Source organism: Drosophila montana, unplaced genomic scaffold (genome assembly GCF_035044405.1).
Source record: "Drosophila montana isolate Dmon_TW-CO22-7 unplaced genomic scaffold, ASM3504440v1 contig_3733_1, whole genome shotgun sequence".
Taxonomy (NCBI): domain Eukaryota; kingdom Metazoa; phylum Arthropoda; class Insecta; order Diptera; family Drosophilidae; genus Drosophila; species Drosophila montana.
Window position 1 is genome coordinate 13,087,127 of NW_026998620.1, and position 21,641 is coordinate 13,108,767.

The window sequence follows — 21,641 nt, forward strand, 5'->3', positions numbered from 1 at the left end:
TGCACTAGAGATGTAATAAACATCGATTTATCCCTACGAAATAAGACTTGATTCTCGTTCGATGTATCGAACTATCGATATTTTCAACTGTATTTAAATTAAGCAGTAGTTCTCAACTAAATATGTACTAAAACATGTCAGTCTTATTTGTTAAATTTAATTGATTGATAACGTTATTCAAATTGAAAGTCAACCTTATTTTTAAACGAAAAACAAACAAAGTCAATACTGAAGTATACCGAACACGAGAGTGTGGCAGAAAGACAACGTAAACCATCTGCAAGATTGACAGTTTATGAAATTACATACATATATGTATGAACACTCCTCTAATATTTTTTAAAAGGCATAATCTCTTCAATTATAAGTGATATAAATTAATTAAACTTAAATCAAGGAAAGTTAAAGCTGATTAGCCTTTTCAAATGCTCAAATTCGATAAATAAAAATGAACTAGTTGAACAGCTCCGATGAACCAGTTCGACTGACAAATTAGATCATTTGTTTTTCGTCACAGCTGACTGCAAAACATTGTTTTTTATAAAAAGTAAACATTAAATAAAATTGTGGTCAATATGCGCCGCCGAGTGGGTCTGGGTGCCATACAGCAGCAAAAGTTGGCTGCTGAAAAATATAAGGATAAAGGGGCCGATTTGCAGGAATCTCAACTGGAGCAAATGACGAAACAAATGGAAGTTTTTCGCATTAAATTGGAAGAGTTTGCCATGAAACACAAGGAAGATATACGCAAAAACTCGCAGTTCCGTAAACAATTTCAGGAAATGTGTGCTGCCATTGGAGTGGATCCTCTAGCCACTGGAAAAGGATTCTGGAGTGTGCTTGGCATGGGAGATTTCTATTACGAGCTAAGCGTGCAGGTTGTGGAAGTATGCCTTGCAGCCAATCATAAAACTGGCGGCCTTATGGAATTAGACGAACTTCGCCGTCGTCTCATAGCAGCACGTGGTCAAAGTGCGGTTCATCAGGAGATTACAAAAGAGGACATACTCATGGCAGCAAAAAAACTGACCATTTTTGGCAACGGGTATGAACCATTTCAATCGTTGTAGTCGCAAATTTTAATAATTCTATATTTTCAGCTTCGTTGTTCACAAGCTGGGTAAGGGTAAATACATGGTCCAATCTATTCCGGGTGAGCTAAGCATGGAGGAGACCAACATACTCAGTGCTGCAGCTAATACAGAAACTGGCTACGTCACTCAAAATCAACTCATTAAAGACTTGGGGTAAGCTTCCAACCGAACCCAACAAAACCGACAAAGTCAAAGTATTTTCCCTTTCAGATGGACCGAATACCGCACAAAACAAGCGCTGGAAAAGGTATTGGGCGAGGGCCTGTGCTGGATTGATAAACAATCGGATGTTGAGCCAAGTTATTGGTTTCCTAGCTTGTTTCCCGGTCGTAATGCACAAATCGCTGCTGCATAGTTGCTTGTAGACAAATTTATATAAAACTATTTAACAATCTACTATAAAATATATTATTGTATATACATGCTACAATATCTTTCCCATGCCGTCTCCTGCAGCGCCGTTCCTTAACATCTCGTTTTCGGCCTGCAGCTCACACTTTTCCTTGTGTAGACTTTCGAATGCGCCCTCGAATTTCTTTGTAAGATCCTGTAAAAGCTCCTTGTAATGCGCTTTCAATTCCTTATATGAATTCAGATAGGTCTCCATTTTGGACTCGTAATCCTTTTTGCTGTGCGAAAAAAACTTTAAATTAAAGTCCTGCAATTGTACTTATATATAGTATACGCACTGTTGTAAGTGATGCGTTTCATCATTAAAGGCAGACTCCTCCAGTTCTATTAGACGCTTGTTGCAAGACTCCACTTGCTTCTCAAGTTTTGCGTTCTGATTGAGAGCTTCTTTATATTTGAGGGTAATACGCTCGATCCGACATTCCAGGGCTTGCGTTGCTCTCTTGTATTCCATGGCTTCATTTTTAAGCTGCAATGAAAACTCTGAAAAGAATAATGAATTTTATAAAAATCTGCCTGACCTTTTCACGCAGCGATGTTATAGTTTTGTCCTTCTCTGCCAATTTTGTCCTAAGTTGAGCGACTTCACTGTCCACACGGTTAGCCGCCTCATCCATGATGCTGCCGATGTTAAATGCCAGATGGCTAGCTTCCTCCTTGTACGATTCAGCAAGTTTTTCAGCATCCTCCTTTTCACGGACAGCTGCTTCGCTAACACTGAGCGCATCGTGCACCTTGCGCATAGCCTCTACCTCACGCTTCTTACTCTCATCAAGCAGGGCTCGAGTTTTCATCAAGGATTTCTCAAATTCCTTGAGTTGTTTATGTAAACTGGCTAGCTTAGCGTGTTCTTCTTCTCGAGTGGCTGCATCATGGTGGCGTTCCTTTAACTGAGATCGCAACTGGTCGATCTGCTCACCACAGCGTTGCTTATGCTCATGCAGAGCTTTGATAAGATTCGCCTGTGTACGAATTTCCTCCTGTTGCTCACTCAACCTGGCTTCTAGCATTCTAACAGCTTTATTATACTTTTGCGCCATCTAAACTTGCAATTTGGTATGACAAACACGAAAAGCAAGGCATTCTGGTCCTGGAACAATACTCACCTGATCATTGCCTCCTTGTGGCAGCTGGGCACGATAAGTGTTTAATTCGACCTCCATGCTCTTAATGGTGCGCTGTGAGCACTCCTGCAATGTCTGCAGACTACGTTGCTCCTGTTTTAGTGCCTCAATTTGAGCCATGGCTTTGACCAACGCATCGTTAGCAAAATGTAGTCTTTCATGTATATTCTCACTGCTTTTGGAACACATTACTTTTTTAAATTTGCCCAGTTCGCCGGTCAAGTGACGATTCTCATTTAATACAGCGCTAATTAGCGATCGCAGGTCGGATTGCTCCACGCGAAAATTTTTCAAGTCCTCGTTGGTTTCCTTTATCAATCGCTCCACGCACAATGCCACCTCGCCGGCACCGCTGTTTGAAACGAATAAAAATAAATTTGTTTGAGCCGGAATGTATTAATGTGTTTTTTTTATTATTTATCACACCTCGGGAACTGATAGGTTATAGCCTCCTGCGACATTTTAAATTTGAAAAAAAAAATAATCACGCTAAGAACTTGGAATTTCAAGGGTACTCCATTCAAGCAGCACGATTTCTATTTGAGTTAATTTCTCGGTGCAGCTGGCAGTCTTTTTCTACTGTCACTGTTTGACAGCTCAATGACCTGGCAGCAGGCAGCAGGGAGCAGGGAGTATTCATATTGGTTCTGTTGTGACCCAAGCTAATTGCCGTGGCAACGGCTTGTGGCAAAGCATAAACATTGAATTGGTCAAATTTGTGAACAGTTTGCAGTTAATCGTTGAGATGCCGTTGTTCAACAAGAAATTCGAGTCGAAGCCCATTCCAGCTCGTGCGAATCGTTGTAATATTGGGTTTCCCGTTGTAAACGAGGATATTGACGATTTTCGAAATATCTCCCTGAGTTTGGGCAACAAAGAGCTGCGCTTTGCTGACGGCATTTGGATGCATTCGGCTCGCAAAGGGGATGTGGATGACATGCTGCGTTTGAACAAGAAATTTCGTGCCCTAGAGGAGGAGAATAATATGTGCAATTTGAAGATCGAGGTCATGCTGGATTTGCTAGCTGAGCATGCCACGGAGCTGAACGAGCTGAAGCCGAAGGACAAGTGTAAGTGTAAGAGCCTGATTTATGGAAATCAATCTAATATAGTTAATTTCCTTTATAGAGGTAAACTTCAAATCGCCCGCGTGTCTATATTGAAGTCTAATAAAGAGTGGATTTTCTATTCAAATATAAACTGTGATATTTAAATCCCGATAAGATAGTTCAAAAAACTCTCAATACTAAGTTTAAGGTTTCGATTGGATTATTTGGATACTCAATTGGATCGTTAGGGTTTCTTTGATAGCCCATTTATCGCAATGCGTGCATTATTTAATCAGGCAGCTAAAGGTCTATATCATATAGTGCTCGTTGAAGCTTATCAATTGGTAAAGTATTATGCAGAGCTCCAACAGTACGACGGCATAGTGCAGCGCCTTGGCCGCCGGGCTGGCTTTGTTGACTAGCCCATTGGGAATTAATTTGGATTTGTTGGGCTAACGTTCGATGAATGGACGGGCCGGCTGGTCAAATTGTTCGCATTATTGTCGCCATTGACAGCAATCTTTAGACGCCATCGGGCTGCCGGCAAGCTGCCGCTTGGCTCCCGCTATTTATTACTATGGTATTGATAAGCAAGGTAGGGCCAGTATACCGATAACTGGCGGAATTGATAGTAGAACCCACTGTGGCAGCCAAAATAAACAAATGACGAGGGTGCAGGCCATACAGTACTGACATGGATCTCTATCTTTATCTAACTCCCTCTCCATCTCTCTCTCTTATTCGGTTAACCAATATTAAATTACATTTTTCGGTCGAGGCAACCGATATAGCTTAGTGCTGAATGCACGGACGGAGTCTAATAGTCGTGTGTGGCCGCCTCTCTGTACATGGTCGTCTATGTACATAGCTGTGGCGATATCGGGACACTATATCGACTACTGTATATTTACGCATTTATATTGATATGCGATAAGCGAATCTGCTTATAAAACACATTTATTTAGTTGTTCCCAGCAATGGCGAGCACCTCGCTTCCAAAGGGGAATCGAATCGAACACTTGTTCGATTCGTGTATTACAGTAGTTTGTTGATAGCCAGCCGATCGTACGGACGCACACAATGCGATCCCAGAGATCGATGTGCCTACAAAACCATACGAGCACTATTTACCCAGTGAAAAACAACAGCAATAACAATTGCTAGGAGAGGAGAAAAAACAAAAAAAAAACCAAAACTATTCAATAATAACAATGAAAAAAACACATGTACAATAAAATGTTTGCACGCTTTCGGTTTGGATGCGCCTCTTGCGAATATGGCAATGTTTTAGCTTTGGGGCCCAATTGACTTCGTGATGTGGCATTAGGTAACAAAAGGCGCCTATATCAGCACAAAGTGTCTGCCGATTTGGCGCATTCATCAGAAAAATAAAAAAAACTAAATATATAAAGAAAAAAAAAAAAACGGGCGATATCAGCAAGTTTCAGTTCGACGTGCTTCATGAAGTGATTAAGAACTAAGTAACCAAACAGTCGATCGTCAAAGTCCGTCATGGTCGTGTGTCCATCGTTTCTGGGCGCCTGTAATTGCGCGTAGTTTTGATTTTTCAAAAAACGTTGCTTGCCATAAACAAATTGTCTATCAAGCAATAGATATTTTGTTGTATGAAACGAGCGCTACCTAATAAATGATACCATATAAATCAATTGAGTGAACGCCAATCAAATGGGGGCAACTGTGATAAATCTACCACACAAATGGATCATGCGAAGAGTAGCTATATAAACAGACAATCAGTCGGTTAGTCGGTTCGTTTAGACAAATGTGTTTTATTGGCATTTGGTGCATCGAATCGATCCACATACAAATATGTGCTAAAACGTAAATGTGTTTGAAATGGTGTGAAATCCACTTTGCATTACTCGAAAAATGTTCATCAAATTTTCCTTTTTACTTACCAATTAAAAACGCATTTATAAGCTGAAAAGTAATTAACAAAAATATTTGCTAATATGCATAAACAATTACAATATTTGAAACCCTTTCGAATGGTATTATTTTATTCCTGAATATTGGTTAAACTATTTGGCTTTGCTTACTATTTATTTCATTTCATTATACATATTTACGTATATTTAATTGATATTCTGACGTATAGTCGGGGTATCTTGTGTTTTTCCATTTTTCGAATGGGGCAAATATCAAATTTCGTTCGTTTCGAGTGTCTTCTATCAACCCACGCCTTTAGTGGGTAGCGATTTGATAAATGGGCATTATCGCTTTTATGATTTATTGTTCTGTATAAATGGGGTCTCTCACTATTTAATAATCATGAAAAACACAATGCCATCATTTATATGTGAGCCAAGGATTTGAATGTGTGTACATATTTATGTACATATGTAACATTTAAGTATGTGTGCTTGTACGTATTTGCTTCATCTTTTTTTTTTCACTATTTGTATGTGGATCACCCGCTTTAAATGGCCAAGTAAATAAACAAAAGAAAATTGTACACTCAGCGGCCGCCAGCGGCCAATAAAATGTGTGAAAAATGTGTGCGAGAGGCGGTGAAAAATGCAACGTTTAAATAAATAAATAAATAAGAACCTGAGCAGCATCGAGTCGAGCACAAAATGTTTACTACAAAACTAAAAACAAATCGATCATTTCGTGTTAATGGCAAAACGTAATATTTAAAGCGTTGTTAAAATATCGGAATATATATTTGAACTCATAAAATCAATTGTGCAATTTTTGATGAAACTTTTCCGTTGGAAGCTAAAAGTTCGATATAGATAAAAGTATATTATGAGAACTAAAAAGTGCTAAACAATGTATAGACTTTGTTAAGGCAAGTGCATACGATGGTGTTGACAATAATTATTAGGAAACAGCTGCACCGTTTAGCGGCGATTTGGTTCTTGATTGGCATCTGTGGATTGCCCACGACGATTGGGTACTTTATTGATTATACAGGTGGGTGTAATACTTTAAGACTATAAATTGAATTTCCATCCATAAATAGTGCCCTTAATCTGCTTAACAATATCTGTAAGATGCTCAACAAATAGAAATGAAAACAAGTAAGAGAGAGTAGTCGGGAGCTCCCGACTAGGGGATACCCTGAACCCTCTTTCTCCGACAGGCGATAGGTATAAAATGAAAAATACTTCATATATATATACTATTCTAGAAGCTAGCTCATATTATTTGCCGAAATTGCTCAAAAAACAGGATTTCGATATCGAATTTTATCGATTACTTGGAAACGGGGCGATCTGCGCGGGCACTAGGAGGACCTACAGCTAAAATTTCAAGTCTCTAGCTCTTATAGGTTCTGAGATCCTTGCGTTCATACATACGGACGGACGGACAGACAGACGGACATGGCTAAATCGACTCAGCTGTTGATGCTGATCAAGAATACATATACTTTATGGGGTCGGAGATGCTTCCTTCTGCCTGTTACATACTTTTGCACAAATACAATATACCCTGTTTACCCATTTTCAATGGGTTCCATGCATTTCTTTGGCAATTATTTAAACGAGGCTAGTTTATCATTTTGTTCTTTTTTTAGCAATGCTACGTGATAAGATATTTTCTGAATAAGTAACAATAAATTGATGATACCCTTTTTTAACTGATGTTTCGTGTGATTGCATTTTTGACAGAGAACACGGAGCTGATACAACAACGTGCCGGCTTCGACGTTAGGTTGCAGTGCAATCTCACGGGTCTGGTGGATGAGCGCAGACTGGCGGACATTAGAATACACTGGTACTTCAAGGTGAGCATGGTATACCATAATCAATCTGCGTCAAAGGTTAAAGTCAATTTTCTTTTCTTTTTTGTCAGCAATGCAGCGACAATAATTGTTACCAGCTGGAGTCTGGCGATGACTGGACAGCTCTGCCCTGCGACTCCACACTCTGTCGTGCAGAGCTCTGGCTGCGCAACGTGACCGAGCGTTACTCTGGCCTGTACAAGTGCAGCATTAATCCTCAAGTATGGGATGTGCAACTTATTCGCACCTATCAGCTGGAAGTGAAGAGTAAGTGTTTCGCAGGATATTGTCAGGAATCAGCTAATTTCTGCTGCTCCCCCTTTTAGATAGCTCGCTAGCCGCACCGGAGTTTCTAGATGCATACCCAAGCAATAAAACCGCTATTCAGGACACTCGAGTGGTGTTCCAGTGTCGCGTGCACAGCGAGGAGCACTTAACTATTAAATGGTTTAGACGGCATGGACATGCAGCATATATGCCGGCGCCAGAGACGCCTCAGCCCCCATCCGGCACTTCCAATTTCAGTGCTCATATTGTGCGCTATAATGGGCGTACCTACGAGCTGCTCCCTACTTCTCCGGAAAAGCTAATCAGTCCACAGATCTATCTCAGCAAGCTTATATTAAACAACGTGCGTCTACGGGATGCCGGTTACTATGCTTGTGTGGCAATAAGCTATCGGGGCCACAAAATAAGAGAAGCCTATCTAGAAGTATTGCCGCCCGATGAGAATTTGGAATACTGGGTGGACTACAGTAACAGCGATGAGGTTGTCAGCGACGATACCAGCGATCCTCGCGAATTCCTCTTGTTGTTTCTCATGCCACTTGGCTTGGCGCTACTGCCGCTGAGCGTTTGGGGTGGATACATGATCTATAAGCGCTGCACCAGGCATAGCGAGTGTGAGCGCATTGAACAGCAATACTCGGATGAGGAGCTGGACACAGAACGCTATGTGCTCGGCGGCAGTTGACAATGTTGCAAGGTGTGGGATCAAAGACTGTGCTTAAACTTAAGTTATAATATTTACAATAAATTACAAATTAGTTTGAAAACTATTTGGCGAATAAGTTTTTTCTATTTCCCTTTCCATTCGGTGGATTGTGTTTGAAACGAACAGAACGTTCAGTTCCTAGTAACACATTGTTTTGTCAAAATTCACTATTTTTCATGAAATTCAAAATTATTGTTCGCCTTCCAGTTCCGGCAGAACGTTTCTCATATAGCCAGCGAGCAGTCAAGCCCATTGAGCGACTTTTAAGCTGATTTGTGTATTACCGTTGGCCTCTGATGATCTTTGAAATATATCTGCAGTTTTATCTGTTGCGGCATTACGAGGTGCGTATCTACTTTTTGCGGCTGTGCCTTAGCGTTGTGAACCAGGGCGCGCCTATAGAAGGTGGTGCTATCCAGGAACAATTTACAGAGGAGCAATCACATTGAACTAGCCGTTGGGCAGACTTGCGGGCGGGACGAAGAGCACGGGGGACAGCAACACAGATAGAAATTAAGTCGCAGAACTACATAAAACAAGGGGTCATCATGTCGAGTCATAGTTATCGCACCACCACCGTAGAGTATTACGAGTACCTGATGCCGGAATCCCGTGAATATGACTTTGAAACGATACAGTGGCCCTTGCATGCTGCTATTTCGGATAGCTACGTGACGCGTCCACTTTGCTCTTTTAACTATCTGACTGATCTGCAAGACCATTTGGCAATGGCTGGCGACAGCAATCAGCATAGTGCGCTTATCTACGACACGGTTCAATGTCCTCAAAGGCAGACTATATTTGAATTCAGTGAGCAGGAGGAACCGCATTCGACATATGCGTCGTCTAATCAAACGCAAGAGGATCGAGCAGCAGATATTGCCAAGGAACATGATTGTGAGACTGGGGATGGAGATGCTTCAGCATCGGGATCACATACCGAAGAAAAGCATCGTGGCAAGAAAAATATCTACCGCACAAAGCAGGGCTATTTGGTAGAGGAGCCCACCAGCGAATCCGAGGAGGACCAAGAAGGCACATCGTAGACTTTCTGGCTAATCAATAATATTTTTGGATGGATGGCAGGCTTGCCGCAACGCATTGAACTACATCATATCGGTTCAGATAATTGTGTTAGCCGTTACGGTTATGTTACTATTTAAATGTTAAATTACCAGAGTCCTGATGCCCATGTACACATACATATATATTTTTTTTGAACATACACATATACGCAAGCACATACATATACATATTTTTTATTGTAGCCAATCGGTGTTTCTTTGTTGTTAAAAGTAAGCCTGCTGAAAAATAAAAAATCCACTTACATATATGCGCTTACATTGTTGCGCTCTTTGGCTTTGGTCCAAAATGCGCGGGCTAAAATTTCCTATTGGGTATTTGTGTACGATGGCTACATAATTTGATTATTAGCACATGTTTGGGTACACTCTCTCACAATCAATGTGGCTCTCACTCTCTTCGGCGTTCACCTCTCTCTCTCGCTCTCTTTCTCTCTTTGGAGCCAAGTTGCGTATCAACTCTTGTTCAGTTGCCGCGTAGAGCTCACTGCTGTTAGACGTGTCGCGGTGTATTGTTGTTTTTGCGCTTAAAAGCAATAACAGTTCAGACAACAAACAAACAAAAACTATTTTTAGGCTGTGAAAATAGCAAAGTGCTGTAGTGCAAATAAGCATATATGTATATACATTAATAAACTGCAGCAGCAAACAAGATATTATAAGGAAACTCATAAAAAATGTCGCCTTTCGACTGCAAATCACGGCGTGGCACCAAAATATCTGTTATATTATTGGGCAGCGCACTATGCATTGTAATGATGGCTTACTTCGTGTTTGGCGACGGCAACGATGAGCAGGGCTTGAAAAAGCTACGCATGATATCAATTGTGAGCATTAAACAAACAACAAATTAAGATGCGCATATCAAGTATGTCATTTACATATGTTTCTGCAGCTGTTTCGCCATGGTGCCAAAAATCCGAGTGGTTTCTACCCAAATGATCCACATGCGGCGCTCGAGTGGCCGGAAGGCCTCGGTGCACTCACACAGGTGAGTGGCAAACCACAATAGTGGATTCAATATTAATGCCAATGTTAAATGATTTGTATTTGTTGTCTTTGCAGAAGGGTAGCCTGCAGTCATATAAGTTGGGCCAAAATCTGCGCATGCGCTATTATCGCCTGCTGCCCTCGAATAGCATTTACACACAGCAGCAAGTGCATGTTCTGAGCTCCGCCGCGGAACGCTGTGTGGTGCGTCAAAGTCAAAAATTATTGTCTGGTGATAAGAGAACTGTGTGTCTTATCAGTTGGTAGTTATCTTTTAGATGAGCGCTCAAAGCGTTTTGGCCGGACTGATGCCGCCGCTGGAGAACAACAATGTGCTGCCCATACCCTGGCAGCCGGTGGCCATAAACACGCTCGCTCGCAATGATGACATTGTAAGTTTTTCATCTAGCAAATCAATATTTATATTGAAAGATTTTCTTATTAATCTACAGCTGTTGGCGCAAAAGAAACCCTGCATCAAATATGACACCATATTGCAGAAACTATACAAAACTCCGCCTCCAGAGCTAGATAAGCTGAATGAGGACAATAAGGCGCTATATAAGCTACTCAGCAAGAACACGGGCAAGGTTAACATGTTTTGTTGTTTAACGACTTTTTTTAGCAACTCATTTTGAAAATCTTGCAGAACGTTTCCAATGTGCTGGATGTGGAACTGTTGTATACCACACTAAAAACAGAAGAGGAAGTCAGTCTCGCTCTGCCCGATTGGACGGAGAACATATATCCCGAGGAAATGCGACCGTTGGCTGAGCGCAGCTACACCTTATTTACCGAAACGCACCTCATGAAGCGCATTAAGGGTGGCGCTTTTCTAACCGAAATACTCAAGAAAATGCAAAACAAACGCAGAAAGAATTTAAATCCAGATCGCAAAATATTTCTGTATTCAGCGCATGATGTAACGCTTGTAAATGTCATGAACTCGCTGGGCATTTTGGACCAGACGGCAAAGTTGCCGGAGTATGCCTCAGCATTGGTCTTTGAGTTGCATCACAGCAAATCTTTCGCTGATGGCGATTTTGAAGTCAAAGTAAATGATCATCAGACACGTTTGTCTTATATTGTCTTTATTCTAATATATATTTGGTATTTACACAGCTGGTATACTACTTAAACAGCGAGGACAAGTTTCCCAAGGAGCTAACAATACCAAATTGTGATGTACCCTGTTCGCTAAGTCAATTTGGCGCTTCGCTGGAGTCTCTTTTACTAGATAATTACGATGATACCTGTGAGAACCCCTTAACGGACTGCAAGAATTAAGTTAATTATTATATGTTTTGTTATATTGAAAGTATTTTAAAATGTAGCCATGTTGTTATTGTTGGAGAATATATATTATTATATATTCAAAAATTATTCCTGAGCATAACATTTCAAATTCGGAATTTTTATAATTAAATTCAAAATCTAGACCCCTTCTGAATTTTTATAATTAAATTCAAAATCTAGACCCTTTATCTTCGGCATATAAAAAGTAAATTGGTACCTCTACCGTATCGCTGACACGGACAATTTCTTTATGGCTTATTAGACGAATTGCTGCAAGTCCATAGAAGAGCATAGGAAGGCCTGCGACAGGTACTGATTGATTTACTTGCACATACTTATCCTTTAATGCACTCACCTAGATTAATCACCTTAAGGAAACGAAAGAAGTTGTCCTCTAGTGTAAGATCCTGCACTTCACGTTTGCTACAGTGATACTTCATGTACGGATAACAACCTGTGCGTAGTATATGATAGTTTGCGCCTGTGTCCAGTGTCCAATTGAAGTGCGACATTCCTCGTTGATCATTCTGGACGTCTTTAAACTTAATTCTTGGTGTTAACGATTTGAATATTCCGCGGTTTCTTGCTTACTTTTACAAAATATGATGTCCAAAATGGTTCATGACTCTGTTTTAAATATGCTGTCAGGACCTCGGATGCTCGGGGCTTCAGCAAAATTCGCGTAAGTTGCATTCTTAAACAAACGCAACAGTTGTATTGCATAAAATTAGCAATAGCAATAGCAATATGTATCAATACAAGCAGCTGATTTGTTCGGCAATGCTGCCAGACTTTCGATATCGATAACTGCCTCGTTATGTATATATGCGTTGCCCAACACATTAAATAGCAGACTTTTTAAATTTATATTTTAAATTTCAGTTCGCCATTAAATTGGACTACACTTGTGAGATATGTAAGAAGTGTGTCTCATTCTTCAGTACGCCGTTTTCCAAAAGAAAATATACAAACGGAACATTTTAATATGCTGCCAATTCAAAATGAGCGCCTGTGGAAATATGAGTCGGGATCTGATGAACGTAATCAAGTGAAAGCTGCGCTTTCTGAAATCCTCAACAAAATAGAGCCTGTGCCTTTCGTAATAGACGGCAAGGAGCTTTATAACAAATGTGAGCTAGTTCAGAGGGTGCCTTACAATGTACATCATTATATAGCGCGGTATGAATATTCATGTAAAAAAAAAACAATCTATTCTAATGGAATAATCCCAAAACATACAGTTACAATCACGCCGATCATAAAGTTATTCAGAAGGCAATCGAATCGGCTACGCGGGCGCAGCAAACGTGGGATAAGACAAAGTTAAGTGAGCGCATGGCCATTTGGGATAGAGCAGCCGATTTGATTGCCACTAAGTATCGTTTGAAGATTGTGGCGGCAACGATGCTTGGCCAGGGAAAGACACTTTGCCAGGCGGAAATGGATGTCGCTGAGCTGGTGGACTTCATGCGCATCAATCCAATTTTCCTACGTGATTTGGCAAACTACAAGCCAATTAATAGTCGACCAGAAGCCTATTGCAATCATATGATATTACGCGGTCTTTCTGGCTTTGTAGCCGCAATCAGTCCATTTAACTTTACCAGCATTGCTGGAAATTTGGCCTATACACCTGCACTGATGGGCAATGCAGTGCTCTGGAAACCTTCAGATTCGGCTATTCTATCCAACTGGTATGTGTTCCAGGCCATGCAAGAGGCAGGGGTACCAGACGGCGTAGTAAACTTTTTACCAGCTGATCCGGAAAAATTTTCTCGGGTAATAACGCGTAATAGCAATTTAGCAGGTATTCACTTTACCGGCACGTCCGCGGTACTGAAAGTGCTCTGGAGGATGGTTGGAGAGCGTATTGACTCTTTTAAGAACTATCCACGCCTGGTCGGTGACTGTGGCGGCAAAAATTTTCACTTTGTGCATCCCTCGGCCAATACAGAGGTTGCAGTAGCCTGCACCATACGAGCAGCGTTCGAGTATGCTGGACAAAAGTGTTCCTCCTGCTCGATGTTGTATGTGCCCAAATCTTTGTGGAAAAGCGAGATTCAGGCATCCCTGCTGGAGATAACACGCAGACTGTTTGTCAGCGATGCTACCTACTGTGACTGCTTTTACTCGGCGGTCATTGATAAGAATGCATATACACGTCTATTTACATATCTCAACTATATACATAACAACTCCAACTGTGAACTAATACTTGGTGGCACATGCTCCAAAGGTCGCGGCTACTTTGTCGATCCCACAATAGTGCTTGTTAGCGATCTCGACACTTTTCTGTGCAAGGAGGAACTGTTAGGACCCATTCTCTGCGTCTATGTCTATGAGGATAGTGATTTACATAAGACTATGGATAAAATTGCGAAAATTAATCACGGCCTGACGGGCTCAATCTTTGCCACGGACGGTGAGTTTATTAAGAAGGCTTGCGACGCATTCAAATCCAATGTGGGTAACTTAAATATAAATGACAAATGTACGGGCGCCATGGTTGGACAGCAACCATTTGGAGCTGGCCAAATGACAGGCACAAACGAGAAGATGGGAAGTCCACAGTATTTGCTGCGCTGGACATCGCCGCAGGTTATTAAAGAGTCGTTTGTGCCGCATGTCAATGTTTATTATCCTTATATGGAGATCAGCGATACTATAATGGACATAAAAAAGGCAATTAAACCTCAAGAAACTGAAGATTCGGACGATTATAATTTGAATAAACCCGAATAAATTTTAATCTTAATCTAATAAGCGTAATATTCTTGTTAATGACATTACTTTAAAGGTAAACAACAGATCTGGGATCCTAACGACGACGGTGTTTTTTTCATAAATAAGGCTGTTAGTTATATATGCCAAAACTAAACGAATGTTCTTTTATATATACCTAGTTATGAGTTATATGTCTGATAATCAGTGAACGTTTTTTCAAAGGATCTGAAAATATTTGTACACTACGCTTGAAAAATTTGAAATTTATGGTGCTGCTTGCCAAATGTTTAAATTATATTGGTGGCACAAAATGAGATGTCTGCTTGGCATGAGCTGCAGCACGAGCTTCGAATAACAACCATCTACCTATTGCTGATTCTCTCGATTCCCAGCTCAAACAGCGATAGCAAAATAAAAGAGATAGCTAGTGCGCCAGCCAATCTACCCCAGAGCCAGACGGCCACGTTGAAGCGAATGTCTGGCAGCAAAGTCAATATACCCCGGCTCTACACTGCATACCGGGTGCTATTGAAGGAGGGTGTCTCCGATGTCAAACTTAATGTGGGCAAACTAGGCAAGAGAAGAGCTGTGGCAGACGAGGAGGATGATGATTCGGTTAGCAAAAGTGTTGAAATTCTCAAGGAACCTACAGGATTGAATAATACAGTGAAGGCAGCAACAATAAGTAAGGAACTTCAAGTTAAGGCAAATGGAACAAAAACTATATTCGATGCAACTGGTGATCGGGAGGGGGCGAATGGTAAATGTGTGAAGATTGAAAAACTCAATGATGTGGAGGACGAACAGAACGATAAGGGGAAGTCGAAAAATCCGGCAAGGCATGGCATGGTTATAGTTAAAATTGATGTGCCTTCCGAGACAAAGGGGGATTCCGAAAAGGACTTGGGAAGAGGTGCAAGGCCTCAGGGCAAAAAAGCTCAAATGGATTCAGCTGAATTCCGCATTGCAGAACTGAATCGGGTGTATCAGGATTTTGTGAATGCCTGGAAAAGGCCTATACCGGAGTCGAGGGGACACAATTTGCTTGGGCAGAAGAATACATTTCCGGCCAGGCCCTTTCGATTAAATGCACTTAACGAGCTAATGAACGTTGTTGAGAATCTGAAGCAGTCGAATCCGGTGGATGAAATTGTCAAGGCAATCAATGATGAAATGAATCCGGAAAAAGAAAGTCTCATCGGTTCCATTAAGCTAAATGTAAACGATAATCTAGCGCCAGCTAGTCAAAATCAAGAGAAAAACAAAAGAATTAGCGGCCGATCCTCAAAAATGTTTAAACGCTTGGCTCCCAATGTGGCACCTGGCATGAAGACTGGCGGCCTTTATGAAGAGTACAAGAAAAAACTGAATGGTATTCTTCAGGCACACAAGCATCCACGTAAATCCCTTGGCACAGAAGAGAAGCTATCTTTCCATGGTAGTTCAGCCGGAAAGCACAATGAGCCGACCCAATGTCAATGCGATGCTGCCAAATCGCTGATCATGGCCGTCGACAGTAGTGGACCGAAAATATCCAAGGAACTGACCCCATGTCATTGTGAGGCCACAAGACACACCAACTTGGCATTCGAAGGGGATACGGTCAAAATATCGAATGGCCTGACTCCCTGCCATTGTGCAGCCATGAAAAGTGCCAGCTTGGCCGACGTGGTCAATTCGTGTGTATCTGAAATTGGCAGGAGCACAAAGGAGAAGAGCACGAGTACGCAGATGAACAATGAGAATAAGCTGAATGGCGGCCTAAAACCATATTATTTATCGAACTCAAAGCACAGGCAGATGGTTTGGAATGATGTGCCTTTGATAAGGCCCGGAAGTAAAAAAAAAATTAAAGTTGTTAAGCCGCAGATATTGTCCGCATCCATGGGCAGGATGAACCCAACTATAATCAATATGAAGAGCCGTGCACCAAATGCGACGCCCAAAACTAAGTCAAAGGTTAAAAGTGAGCAGCCAGTCGCTAAAAGTTTTTCGCATAAAAATGCGACACATTCCGCTTCATTTATTAAGAATCAAAAGCAGCTGCAGCACATACTCAAAGTGTTCCAGGCCAAGCATCGTTCGATGAATGTGAGAAAAACCGCAAAGCGCGGTTTTGATAGCACGCCCGCCAATTTGGCTTTTCCGGAAGTGCTCGTCAATAAGCTTGGGCAGGCGCAAGAAACCGGCGGCAAAATGATTGAGAATATGGCGAAGCAATTGAATGTGTCGCCCGTGGAGATGGCTCAGCGTATTGCCTCGTCCAGTGGCATTGGCGGTGTTCAGGCAATTGCCTCGGGAACCTATCCACTGCAGGCCAACTTAGGTAAGTAGTTTGGCATTTGGCACATTATTAGCTGACAAAGATTTTTAAAAAGCAAGCCAGACCAACGGAGGCCAATCACCAATGGCAGCATCTAGCCCCAAGATTGCGGGCTCAGCCACAGTAGCTTTCCAACAGGGACCAGCGTCCAATTTAGCGCCCATGTTAGAGAAGATTTTAAATCGACTACAGAGTATGCAAGATTCCAATTTAAATCAGGGGTCAGCAGACAAATTGCCATGCTGCTTCGCCGATCCAACTGACGGTTAGCAGACAACTAAGGTTTGAAATGCACATATTTTTTTTAAATTCTACTCGTATCAGGTGCTCCCTGTGAATTAACAGGCTCCTGGGAGTCTCTACTATTAAGCGTTCGCATCAATATTAGGGACGACAACAAGATCGTTGTGCCGGAAGTGAAGCCGAAGTGCTCCCAGCCCAAATTGCGTCGCTCCGACACCAATCGACTTTGGCGGCAGTGTGTTAAATTGACCCCAATAGAAATCAAGCAGCGCTTCGAAACATCTCAAATGAGAGAGCTTAATGTAACCATACAGGAGACGCTGCCACCACGTCCGCATGAAATGATGGATAACCTTACGGAATGGACATTCACGGGTCAAGCGGTCAATACTTTAGGTGGGCCAATATCGATAACCTGTCGCAAGTTAAACTCGAATTTGATGGGAACCTTTTTGGGCTTTTGTCGTCGATGTGGTTGCATAGACACCATTTTCGGCAGTTGGACCTTTTGTCAGCCGTCACGGGATTGTCAGGACATAACAATGTCAATTTTTGATAGGCGGGATATTCTGCGTCGTTTTTCGTTAGACGACGCGCGTAGGGAACGATTTAAGGAGCAATTATATACAAAAAGCAAATATTCCAAAATAGAGATGGAACGACAAGAATCGGAATTACCCAAATAACCGGCTAGACGACACACTAGTAACTTTATTAATTACAGTTTGGTTTCTATGTTATGTATTCATTTATTTTGATATATAAGAAGTTTCTTGTTTATTTTACATTACATTACAGCTGTTGCCTTTTGTTGCGGTTTATAAAGGACATGGCATAGCCAATGGAGCGTTTGACACAGTGCTCGTCCATGTCATTGCCTGTCTTACATTCTCTCAGCTGGCCCACCACATAGTCCACAATTCTGGTTTTTAGTTGCTCGTTGTCTATGCGCTCCAGACGCTTCTCAACTTTGTGTATCAGCAGATAGGCTTCTGGATAATCAGCGACATCACAGGGCCACATCTCAGAGTGCCTATGAGTCCAGCTTGGCCGGACCTCCTCGTCACTCGTATTATAGTCCTGTGACTGACGCCACGTGCCGGCCTTAGCCAGGGCAAATGTACAGACAAGCAAAACAATGTACGAGAGACGCATTATGTGAAAATTAATGAATGCTAAACTCAACTACTGATTAGCACTATTGCCACTGGCTTTTATACGGTTGATAATCTATGAATATTTTGCTGAATTTGCAGTGCTTTGTTAAGCTAGGGCTTTGCACCTTGAATGGCCGATATTGATTTTGCTGACACTTGCAGTTCTTATCGCTAGTGTGCAAGTATTTAAAACTAGTTGATGCGCGTTTCTCAATTCTGAATGAGGAATTTCAAATATTGCCACCTGTTTTTGCATCTGCATCTTTATAAAAAAATATTGCCACCGTTTGGTAGAAATATGTTTAAAAATTGCCGCCAATTTGATGAATAAACATGTTAAGTAAATATTGCCAGCTAGTTTTTTTGTATTAATTATGGGGCATAAATAGAAAAATGATCTTTTCTTAAAAACTGACTGGACGATTTTCTTGATGTAAAATGCAAAATGATTGATAATTCGCGATCTATATGTTAAACTACCGTGCATTTAAGGCCATTATCAGAGATAAATATTATACCGTGTATAAATACTTAATGCATTGTTGCCTTATTTAGCAAAAATAATGTTTTATTGTAAAATGCCAATTATTTCATTTATAACTTCATTTCTTTCACATATACAAATATTTTGAATTAATTTGTTCTCGCTTAATACTGTATAACATTATTCAACACTGATTCCAAGCAGTGGTTTGGTACCCGTTGGAGCTAGTAGCTCGATAGGCCTTTTGAAAGAACAACATGAGGTGTGTTTACATTTTATTATTTTTCTAAAAAACTGGCTGACCGATTTGTTTAGAATTAATGCGTAGGGCTTCCCGAAACATGTATCTTGAAGTTGGTATAGCGTGCATTGAGAGCCATCATCCCTGAGAAAAGATATTAGGGTTTAAGTGCAAGTTTAATTTTTTTCGGAGATTTTGCATGGGGCTAGCAACGAGGTTGCTACACTGTTGTACAAATATCTTAAAAACATGCTGATCGATTTTTATAATTATTTCAAGGATTTTGAGGCCATTATCCCTGAATTAAAATATATAGAGAATGGTGGAAACCTAATTAACGCCTTGGTATACCCATATTATAAACTAAAACTCCAAAACAAATGAATGTAGACAGTACAAAATTTAATTTTTTGCAATTCTGCATTCAAATTTATTGGGTTTTGTGCTTAAAAACATAAATAAATGCATTTAAAAGTGACCGATTCCTTTTCCGATACAAAGTACCAAAAATCGACGCTAAGTCATCGCCGCTAGTTTGACGCACATCGTCGTTTCGGGCAGCGGGGGTGACCAAAGGTATCGATACCAGCGCGAACATCGATTGTTGAACCAAACACAACATAGTGAATTGTATATTAAAATTATTTTGCCTTTTTTTTTAATTTAACATAAATAATGACGGGTTGTGAAACTGTTAGCAGTGCAGCCGAGGAATCGCTAACGCGCACAGTTGCATCCAGCTGGCACCGTTGGTGTCGACTCTGCGCCAAAGAACATCCGGACAACGTAAATGTGTATTTCCGAAACGGTGATCAAACGTGGACGAGCGTTCTGGCCGTGGCCATTGGTAAATACTTCTGGATCAATGTAAATGTTTGTCATATTTTGCATATTTCAAAAGTCGCTGATCGCTTGTAATTAAACAGATCAAAATGGAGGACGAACTGAGTAATGCCTTGTGTAAGGAATGCTACACGCTGGTAGAGGATCTAATCGAATTCTCCGACCGAGTTAGTCGGGTTCAAACACTGTTTAGCCGACTGCATCAGGCCGGATCACAGGTCACCTTAGACTATGACGAATTGCGTAGGGAATGTGGCTTGCAAGCAGAAGAATGGAAACACATTGTTTCGAAGGATGCGACCTTGGAGTGTGCAGTTGAAAAGTCGGTTGAATACATTGTCGATGAAATGGTCGAGGCAATTGATGAAGCTGCTGAAATGGCCGACATCGATGAATCGCCATTCGTAGATCATGATGAGGAAAACGCCTACGAGTCATACGCCGAAAACGAAGAGACGACAGAGCAGGCATACGTTGAGCAAGAAGATGTCACGGACAAGGAGTACTTTGAGCCAGCATCAACCACGCTTAATACGTTCGTAGAACAGGAAGCATCAAGCGAAGATGCACAGGTCGTTCTGGAGCCAAATCCTAATCAGGACGATGCTGAAACTGATGCACGAACATCAGCGACATCTACAAATGATGAAGATATACAAAAGGATGTCGAAGCAACCGATGAATTCAGCAAGATTCCAATGGCAGAGCACGAAGATGTCGATGGGGGACACAATCAATACAAATGCACGTCGTGTAGCAAAGGCTATAAGAATCAATTGGCCTATAAACGTCATATGGCCGTGTTTCATGGCCTGGTGCCCACAGATAAACACAATCTGGAATGCAAACGCTGTCAAACCTTCTTTGCGACAGAGATTCAGTTAACTGCCCATTATCGTACCCATTTGCATGCCAAGGACAAGACGGAGAATAGTTGTAGCTACTGTCCAAAGTCTTTTACAACAGCCGGAGCTCTCAAGCGGCACATATCGTCGATACATGAGAATATAAAGCCGTATATCTGTGACTGCTGCGGAAAAGCCATGAAAACAATCACGGCACTCAACGAGCACAAGCTGGTTCATACCGATGAGTGTCCTTTCGAGTGTCCGATCTGTTTTAGAAGTTTCAAAAACAAGGCTAGGCTAAAGGTGACTGTTGCATTGCATACATATAGTATCTCTACTGATCCCAATTTTTTTGCAGATACACTCGGACACGCACACAAATAACGATTACAAGTGCAATGTTTGCGGCTTAAAGCTCAACACACGTCGCACTCTTAACATGCACAAGTTAGTCCACACGGACGCCAAACAGTACAAATGTGATGTCTGCGGTGCTGCATTTAAGCGTGGCAAAACTTTGAAAGCACATCTGATACTCCATACGGGCATTAGGCCGTACAAGTGCAATTTTTGTGGCAAGGACTTTTCGAATGGCTCCAATTGTCGCATGCACAAGCGTAAAACGCATCCCAAGGAGCTCGCCGAGGAAGAGGCACGTGGTGTTATACGCTCCACTCTCCTGCCAATGATCACGGAGCTGACCGAAGCGTGAGTCAACTGGGGCCAACTTTATATTCGCCTTTATTGATATAATTTTCATATTCTACAGTTCCAAGCGTGTCAAAAAACCAGCGAAAGCAGGCACGGCTGTCATGCGTGTAAGGGTCACGGAGGAGATCACAGACCCAACAAATGACATCATATCCGGAGATGAGTTGGAGGCGGCAGCTGATGATGAGGTTCTTTACGAGATTGTGGAGGAGTGCCCCTAAATGACACACACTCCCAAAAGCAACATATTTGAATAAAGTCTAATTGTTTTAAATA

The 21,641-nt window shown here is 41.5% G+C and overlaps 11 protein-coding genes across 16 annotated transcripts; 8 read left to right on the forward strand and 3 right to left on the reverse strand.

The window, feature by feature from the left end:
- Positions 1-499: 499 nt before the first annotated feature.
- lsn (vacuolar-sorting protein SNF8) lies at positions 500-1,524 on the forward strand. The gene is made up of 3 exons (XM_064695249.1): positions 500-1,045; positions 1,101-1,247; positions 1,305-1,524. The coding sequence occupies exons 1-3, from the start codon at positions 576-578 to the stop codon at positions 1,447-1,449; spliced, it is 762 nt and encodes a 253-aa protein (XP_064551319.1). The 5' UTR covers positions 500-575; the 3' UTR covers positions 1,450-1,524.
- LOC135437314 (nucleoprotein TPR) lies at positions 1,450-3,105 on the reverse strand. The gene is made up of 5 exons (XM_064695236.1): positions 3,056-3,105; positions 2,612-2,981; positions 2,027-2,545; positions 1,784-1,974; positions 1,450-1,723 (listed from the first exon to the last, which is right to left on the reverse strand). Exons 1-5 carry the CDS (start codon positions 3,088-3,090, stop codon positions 1,519-1,521), a joined length of 1,320 nt encoding a protein of 439 aa, XP_064551306.1. The 5' UTR covers positions 3,091-3,105; the 3' UTR covers positions 1,450-1,518.
- A 19-nt stretch (positions 3,106-3,124) lies between these two features.
- Cby (Chibby) lies at positions 3,125-3,879 on the forward strand. Its single transcript, XM_064695254.1, has 2 exons — positions 3,125-3,699; positions 3,758-3,879. Coding segments are annotated over exons 1-2 (327 nt in total). The 5' UTR covers positions 3,125-3,374; the 3' UTR covers positions 3,760-3,879.
- An 839-nt stretch (positions 3,880-4,718) lies between these two features.
- LOC135437317 (fibroblast growth factor receptor 3) lies at positions 4,719-8,487 on the forward strand. 3 transcript variants are annotated; one of them, XM_064695243.1, is made up of 5 exons: positions 4,719-5,439; positions 6,132-6,618; positions 7,317-7,432; positions 7,501-7,696; positions 7,756-8,487. In XM_064695243.1, exons 2-5 carry the CDS (start codon positions 6,507-6,509, stop codon positions 8,400-8,402), a joined length of 1,071 nt encoding a protein of 356 aa, XP_064551313.1. In that variant the 5' UTR covers positions 4,719-5,439; positions 6,132-6,506; the 3' UTR covers positions 8,403-8,487. The 3 variants fall into 3 exon arrangements, with proteins under 3 accessions (XP_064551313.1, XP_064551315.1, XP_064551314.1); XM_064695245.1 differs by having other exon boundaries at positions 6,162-6,618; XM_064695244.1 differs by having other exon boundaries at positions 4,719-5,005.
- A 53-nt stretch (positions 8,488-8,540) lies between these two features.
- LOC135437322 (uncharacterized) lies at positions 8,541-9,754 on the forward strand. Its single transcript, XM_064695251.1, has one exon. The coding sequence runs from the start codon at positions 8,972-8,974 to the stop codon at positions 9,467-9,469; it is 498 nt and encodes a 165-aa protein (XP_064551321.1). The 5' UTR covers positions 8,541-8,971; the 3' UTR covers positions 9,470-9,754.
- A 230-nt stretch (positions 9,755-9,984) lies between these two features.
- LOC135437315 (lysosomal acid phosphatase) lies at positions 9,985-11,878 on the forward strand. Its single transcript, XM_064695237.1, has 7 exons — positions 9,985-10,332; positions 10,401-10,496; positions 10,571-10,699; positions 10,774-10,887; positions 10,948-11,085; positions 11,145-11,549; positions 11,618-11,878. Exons 1-7 carry the CDS (start codon positions 10,183-10,185, stop codon positions 11,780-11,782), a joined length of 1,197 nt encoding a protein of 398 aa, XP_064551307.1. The 5' UTR covers positions 9,985-10,182; the 3' UTR covers positions 11,783-11,878.
- A 15-nt stretch (positions 11,879-11,893) lies between these two features.
- Positions 11,894-12,303, reverse strand: LOC135437327 (uncharacterized protein C15orf61 homolog). Its single transcript, XM_064695255.1, has 2 exons — positions 12,147-12,303; positions 11,894-12,091 (listed from the first exon to the last, which is right to left on the reverse strand). The coding sequence occupies exons 1-2, from the start codon at positions 12,301-12,303 to the stop codon at positions 11,961-11,963; spliced, it is 288 nt and encodes a 95-aa protein (XP_064551325.1). The 3' UTR covers positions 11,894-11,960.
- Positions 12,304-12,332: 29 nt separating this feature from the next.
- P5CDh2 (delta-1-Pyrroline-5-carboxylate dehydrogenase 2) lies at positions 12,333-14,554 on the forward strand. Its single transcript, XM_064695235.1, has 3 exons — positions 12,333-12,473; positions 12,674-12,970; positions 13,033-14,554. The coding sequence occupies exons 1-3, from the start codon at positions 12,394-12,396 to the stop codon at positions 14,531-14,533; spliced, it is 1,878 nt and encodes a 625-aa protein (XP_064551305.1). The 5' UTR covers positions 12,333-12,393; the 3' UTR covers positions 14,534-14,554.
- Positions 14,555-14,711: 157 nt separating this feature from the next.
- On the forward strand, positions 14,712-17,862 carry LOC135437311 (uncharacterized). 3 transcript variants are annotated; one of them, XM_064695233.1, is made up of 3 exons: positions 14,712-16,841; positions 16,894-17,120; positions 17,184-17,324. In XM_064695233.1, exons 1-2 carry the CDS (start codon positions 14,831-14,833, stop codon positions 17,106-17,108), a joined length of 2,226 nt encoding a protein of 741 aa, XP_064551303.1. In that variant the 5' UTR covers positions 14,712-14,830; the 3' UTR covers positions 17,109-17,120; positions 17,184-17,324. The 3 variants fall into 3 exon arrangements, with proteins under 3 accessions (XP_064551303.1, XP_064551302.1, XP_064551304.1); XM_064695232.1 differs by having other exon boundaries at positions 14,713-16,841; positions 16,894-17,103; positions 17,163-17,862; XM_064695234.1 differs by lacking the exon at positions 17,184-17,324 and having other exon boundaries at positions 14,713-16,841; positions 16,898-17,114.
- On the reverse strand, positions 17,756-18,282 carry fit (female-specific independent of transformer). The gene has a single exon (XM_064695253.1). It carries the CDS (start codon positions 18,234-18,236, stop codon positions 17,874-17,876), a length of 363 nt encoding a protein of 120 aa, XP_064551323.1. The 5' UTR covers positions 18,237-18,282; the 3' UTR covers positions 17,756-17,873.
- Positions 18,283-19,602: 1,320 nt separating this feature from the next.
- Positions 19,603-21,641, forward strand: LOC135437066 (zinc finger protein weckle). Of its 2 annotated transcripts, none has more exons than XM_064694898.1 (4): positions 19,603-19,830; positions 19,890-20,957; positions 21,013-21,362; positions 21,424-21,641. In XM_064694898.1, exons 1-4 carry the CDS (start codon positions 19,639-19,641, stop codon positions 21,584-21,586), a joined length of 1,773 nt encoding a protein of 590 aa, XP_064550968.1. In that variant the 5' UTR covers positions 19,603-19,638; the 3' UTR covers positions 21,587-21,641. The 2 variants fall into 2 exon arrangements, with proteins under 2 accessions (XP_064550968.1, XP_064550969.1); XM_064694899.1 differs by having other exon boundaries at positions 19,627-19,810.